Here is a 6,716-nt window from a genome sequence, read left to right on the forward strand (position 1 = left end):
CTTTGCAGAGATATACGACTACTGTTTACTCCTAGGAAAAATTCCATTCAACATAAAGTCAGTTGATGTTGATTAAATCCTTAAGTGTAATGGTGGAAACAGTAACATGCTAAGTTTTCTGATGCATAACAAGCCACTCCAAAAGTTACATTATGTCTCACAATTGAGAAATAATTGGAATTACCGAATGGCCTATGATGAACCCTCTCCATGTGGTCCTTCGTCCTCAAGGTCTGATAATCTCCTGGAGGCTGCCAGGCCTTTGGAGGCCAAAGGCTCAGGAGTCACGCATGTGCATTATTTTGGTCAAAGCAAGTCAAAAGGCCAGTGCAGATCAAGAGAAGGAAAACAGAGTCCACTTTTTGATGGGAGAGACTGCAAAACCACATTGCGAAGAGGCATCCAGAATAGTAGAAATTATTGTGGCTGTGTTGACAAATGACCTACCATACTTTGTATATGAGATGTCATTCTTTTTTAAAATTATCTATTTATCAATCTATTTTTAAATTATTTCAAACTTAAAGTTGCCAGAATAGTATAGAGAACACTCATATCCCCATTTACTCACATTTCCCAACTGTTTATATTTTACCGAATTTGCTCCTTTGTCTACTCTGAATAAAGTACTAATTATCATTAGTTGTTTTCTGCATCTTTAAGCGCCCCAGGATGTACTGCTTCCAAACAAGGTCCAATGTGTGTTTTCTGCAACATCATCAAGCAGTTCTCCAGTTCTCAGTGGACACTGACTAGGTGTCCTACAATTTAACTCAATCCTGACACGATGGACCTGGAGATAGCCTCGGATCCCACAGGTGAAGGGCTTAGTCCCACAAGACTTCAGACACCAATCCAAGTTCAAGTCATTACCTGTGCTTATGACTGACTGGCTATAAATTGGAGGTTCCCATAACCCTTTCCTCGGGCTTGATTAATTTGCTAGAGCAGCTCATAGAACTCAGTTTACTTACTAGATCACCGGTTTATTACAAAGGATATTAATGGATATGAATGAACGACAGTCTGATGGATCAGATGCATAGGGGTTGGCCTGGAAGGGTTGAAAACACAGCAGCTTTTGTCCTAGAAGTTTGTGATACACCACCCTCTGGGCACAGAAACGCGTTCTGGTTCATCAATCTGAAAGCTTTGGGAACCCTGTCCATCTGGTTTTTATGGAGGCTTCGCTACCTAGGAACGATTGATTAAATCACCGATAATTGGTGATTGACATCAATCTCCTGCCCTCTCTCCTCTCTGGAGGTCAGGGTGGAGCTGAAAGTTCTAACCCTTAATCACATGGTTGGTTCTCCTGCCACCAGACCCCATCCTCAAGGGCTTTCCAAAAGTCACCTCATTAACATAAACTCAGGTGTAGCTGAAAGGGGCTTGTTATGAATAACAAGACACCTTTATCTTTCTTACCACTTAGGAAATTCCAAGGGTTTTAGAAACTCTGAGCCAGAAACGAAATGAAGACCAAACAGATTTATTATATAATCACAATATCACACAAGGACACTACCCTGCATAACCAAGAAATCAAGAAATCAACCTTGACATCACTACTGACCCATTTACAGATCCTATTCAATTTTCACCAACTGTTCCAACAATGTCGGTTTTTCCTTTTTGGTCCAGGATCCTGTCTAAGAATATGTATTGCCTTCCTTCAGTTGTCATGTTTGTTCAGACTCTGGAACAGTTTGTCAGCCTTTCCTTGGCTTTTCATTTCCTTGCGTTTTGAGTGCACAGGCCCTCTTTCTGTAGAAGGGCCCTTTATTTGGGTCCATCTGATGTTTGCTCACGACCAGACTCAGGCCGTATATTCTCAACAGGAACATCTCAGAGATGATGCTGTGTTCCTCTCTGCCTCACACCAGATAACACTAGTCCCACCATTGGTCATGTTAAATGTCATTATCTAATGCTTGACACTTCATTCATTTACTACCTATCTGCAAGTTACAATCGAAATCACCATTCACTTCTCTGTAGCACGACTCCCTTATAACATAATCGTCTTGGATCTCTGGTGTTTCAGATGGTAGTTTTAGAGCCAAGAGCTTTTAAAGATCAGAATCTGGCATAAGGACTTGGCATACTCCAAGGTGCCTGAATGATAATTAATAGCACACAACATGCTCTCTGGACAACATGAAATTCCCATATAGTTTAGCACTGGAACAGATGCAAAAATAAGAACATAAGTAAGAAATAAGGACAGAATGGGCTGTGAGTTGGGCATTGGAGTATCAGGCACAGAGCTGTAAATGTTTCTGTCATACAGATGATGCTAACAAGCAATTTTCATAAATAAGAGAAATACTTCAAGATGAACATGAAGAAAAAAATGAAATCTTAAGCAGAAAAAATAGAAAAAGCTAAAAAACGTTATCTTGTGCTCAAGTTTTCAAAGGTTATATGAAGATCAACGTGGGCAAGTCTTAAGATCTGGAAAATTTTATTCAATATTTAAATCTTCACTTCCTTGTTGCTCCATGAAATATTCACAAAGTTGGAAAATGAGTGTTCATATTTTTTTGTCTCATGAATTGGGTTTCCTAACCATATGCTGATAATTGAATGATACAGCCTATTATCAGTGTGTGAATGTCAGTGCTTTTGAGAATATTAATTATAAACCGACTGACTTTAGATGCCTGAAAAAAGGATCAAGATGTACACAGTATTAAGACTCGTCTTCATACCTGAGAGAAGCAGACGGTGCCTTATCAAAGGGCAGTCCCAGCTGTGCACATGTATTTTTACTCCAGGCAATAAAAACAGCTGGTTACTTCGGCTTCATTTGAACATTTATTTTAAAGTGGCTTTTTGTCTCAAATTGGAAAATATCTTTAGAACAAGGAAAATAATGTTTGCACCTTTCTTTTTGAACTCAAAATATTAACCACTTCTATGATCATTAATAGGGCCAACTTCACTGGAAATGCTACACAAAGAAACGCTTAGACAGCAGAAATGCCACTGCATAAACCATTCATTTTATTTCTCCTCCTCACCTCTCTGAAGAGTAACTTTCAAGACATCTAATAAAGTGGATCTGCAGCATTTCTTGCACTGACGTCAGTTAGTTTTGGGACACTGCTTTGAATTAGTCATCAGGCAAGCTCAGTGAGAGGGTGCCCACACAGACACGCCAGTGTTGTCCCATCTCCACAGAATCTAGCACCTGCCAGAAGCCTCTTTCTCATCTCTAAACGCCCTCCAGCGTTCACTGGTAACTTGTATCCTTAAGTCATTTGTGTACAACAGTCACTGGTCTGATCTGAAGGTATAAATGACCTACAATTATTGTGCTAAGATTCCTAACTTATTTATTGATAACGTTCAAACTCTACCATCAAAAGTATTTTAAGTTACTGAGTGCTCAGATTAAAGACATGCTGTTATTTCGTATCATACACTTTTCAGAGGAAGTCTGCTTTTCTCCAGCCTTCCAAATAGCATCTAGAAGATACTCCAATGGGGAGTTAAGTTGAGGGATAAGTTTTAGGAAAGAATATTTTTTAGGGTGAGTCTCTGAAAGCACCTTGGGAGAAAATCAGAAAATAGCAACGCTGTCCAAAGTGATTCAAGTATAGATACTAACTGTCCTAAGCTATAAATTATTAAGCCCCAAATATAAAGAACATATTGAAACTTTATTAAATTTTTCTATTTTTCTATTATATACTGGCTATTTGGACTCAACCAAGGCCTTAATAACCCATATTATTTAACATCTTTGAGGTGTCACAGTATATAACATGAAATCTAATGAGGTCGCACAAGACCAGTCAATCTGTCAGCACAGCAACCATTAACAGATGTGGTCATTTACTGCTTTCATAATAATTTGATCACCAATGTAAAGATATTCAGTGTTATGCGTGGCTCTCTGCTGCTGCCGTGCAAATTGTTATTCAACAAAAGTTTTCCAGACCAGGCCTAATTAATGACAGATACTAGCTGATGCCATTTTGCAGGTAAGTCAAAACTCTGCCTTACATTTAGAAAGAGAAAGGTAGCAAGTCTGTGAAAAATTATTTTATCTTTTGGGTCCCTATTCCTACACTTCCACATATTCCCTCCTTTATATGTCCCATTATGCATTCATCTAATATCCTGAAATGACCCCGTAGGTACTAAGAGTGCTATTTAGGGTTTTGCTCAGTGCAGGAAAAGGGGATAAATGGTGGATGAATAAACAAAGTGACAAAAGGAGAGCAGCAAGAAAATATTCCAAAACCTTCTTATTTAATAGAATGTTCTTCATGACACCTCTCAGGATGTAGCGAGAGCTAGGTGTTGAGAAGTCCATTCTGATGATTAAGATAAAGACTTGTATGACTCAGTAAGGCAGTTTCCTGACCTATCCCCACCCGCCTAGATTTCCCTAAAAATCTGTGGGACTACCAGGGAGGAAGATCACTCTGTTCCCAAATGAGGGCAACGTGACTCCTCCCTGAAGGTAATGGCACAACCCTGGCCCCTGAAGCAGCAGCCTTCTGTCAGCCATTTTGGAATGGGCAGCCACAGACACAAGCCTTGGAACCTGTCGGGTCTCTTGAGTCTGATGTCCGAAAAGCATTTCAGTCCACTTCTACCTCAGTGAGGGTCGGTGGTGTCTGGTGGCCACAGTCAGCGTCCTATCCTTTGATAACGGCAATTGGTCTCAGTTTAATGGCCTTCTTGCTGATTCCAGCATCATGGCAGGTGTTCACCACATCCGTCACATTCTTATAGGACTCAGGAGCCTGCGGGGGTGCAGTTCAACATTGTAAAAGTCTACTTAAAATGGGACCTTTAAAAGCATTAAACTTCAGTTATAATTAAAGATATTCACATCAAAACAACACTGAGATTTTGTCCCCCTATTGAACAAGCAAAGATTAAAAAGATGATTAAGTTCAGTGTTGGTAAGGGAGTAGTAAAATAAACACCCTTATCTTGTTTTATATTTTTTCTGTATTTCTCAAAATTTCCCTAAAGAACATTTTTCACTTGTATAACTAAGAAAAGCAATAAACGTGATTGAATAAAACATATACACCAGTTGGAGGGAAATGCACCAAACCATCCTATTAGTGGTAATTATCCTTGGATGGTTGGAGTTATTGGCAATTTTGATTTTCTTTCTTTACAGATTTCTACAATTGTCAAAATTCCTGGAATAAACATGTGTTACCTTCACAATAATGGAAAGTTATTAAACTCGTATATATAACTAACACTATATGTGTATCTGTATATATGTATACACACACAAATTTACTTCCATGAATTTCTCGCCACCTTGCTACCATAGACTGAATCTCATCACACATACCCTTTATTCCCAGTCAGGTCAACACAGGAAGCTTAGGCCTCCCAGACTTTTTCCCACATGGCTCTGTACATACCCCTTTCTGGCCCATCTCCTTTCTCTTCTAATTTCTGAGACTTTTTTCCACTGTGGACTCTGAAACTCCTTCCACTGAGTCAAGTGCAATATCCTCTCACTCTTCTTTAAATATTCCCTTCACCTTCCTGTCCTTGCTGAAGCATGGATCTCCCCTGACGATGTTACTACTGCCTCCAACTTTCTGAAGCGACAGCTGTTTTCTCTCTCAAACTGCGTCAAGCCATTAGGCTGAGAAGTGGAACAGGTGTCCTTGCTCTTCACAGTTCTTTCAAGACCATTCCCCGTCCTTCCTCCCTAAACACTTCCCAGTTTTGAATCTTGCAGTCATCATTTATACCACCTGTGACCTCTTCTTGTTGCCAACTACCTGCTAGAGTCTGTATCACTCCCCATCATTACATGACGATTTCTAGCTCCTGACTCATTGTCATTCTTTACTTCTGAGTGATTTCAATGTCCAGGCCAGTACCTTGGCCTCTTAGTTCCTTGATTTCTGCTCCTTCAATGCTTACCTAGCCATTCACTCCCAGGGTCATACTCCAGAAATTGTCACTACCAACAATTAAACTCTTTCATAATCTCAGTTTCAAGCCTGGTTTCCAGCTCACTCCCCCTTGTGGTCTATGTCCAAAATGCTTTAATCCCATGAGACCTACAATTCCTCTGCAACACCCTCAACAACCCCGCTTCTCTTTTAGTGCGTCGTACTTGCAACTCTGGTTAAAAAAAACTCAACATCCATTTCATACCTGCACCTATACATCTGAATGTAGCTGTCAACACTCAACCACTGAATTTAGCTCAAGTGGGCCCTTGGTGTGGTCCTGGCAATTATGCAAATTTCACTAGGCCAATTACTCTTTTCTTTCTTAAATGATTATTTCATACTTTCTCCTGCACCCTCACTCTTGCTGGCCCTACTTCCTAGTACACTAGGGGGGGGGGGGAGGAGGAAGGCGGGCAAAAAACCCCAGAAACAACCAGAACATAAACTCTCTCACCATATCTTCTTTCCTGACTATCTGCATTCATACCTTCTTTCCTTTTATTAAGGATGAACTGTCTGAGCTCCTAGCAAAGGCCAGCCCCATCTACTTGTACGCCAGATCCCATCTCCTCTCATCTACTCAAGGACACTGCTTCAGTTATTCCCCCCTTCTTGTCTGCATCCTTAATTCCTCTTTTAGGTTCTTCTTATCAGCACGCAGACACATTAGTCAGATTGTTATTCTTCAGTTCTAAATTCTCCAATGTCTTCCCATCATCCCACTCAGAATAAGAGCAAAACTTTTTGTAAAGGTAAAAA

General features: G+C 40.1%; 1 protein-coding gene across 1 annotated transcript in view; it reads right to left on the bottom strand.

Moving 5' to 3' along the window:
* Nucleotides 1-1,472: 1,472 nt before the first annotated feature.
* RTCB (RNA 2',3'-cyclic phosphate and 5'-OH ligase) overlaps nt 1,473-6,716 on the bottom strand; it is a 24,583-nt gene continuing 19,339 nt past the window's right edge. The window contains exon 11 of the mRNA XM_023527456.1: nt 1,473-4,763. Coding sequence (XP_023383224.1) covers nt 4,656-4,763 — 108 coding nt within the window. The 3' untranslated portion in view covers nt 1,473-4,655. The remainder of the gene's footprint in view (nt 4,764-6,716) is intronic.

Source organism: Pteropus vampyrus, unplaced genomic scaffold (assembly GCF_000151845.1).
Source record: "Pteropus vampyrus isolate Shadow unplaced genomic scaffold, Pvam_2.0 Scaffold16, whole genome shotgun sequence".
Taxonomy (NCBI): Eukaryota; Metazoa; Chordata; class Mammalia; order Chiroptera; family Pteropodidae; genus Pteropus; species Pteropus vampyrus.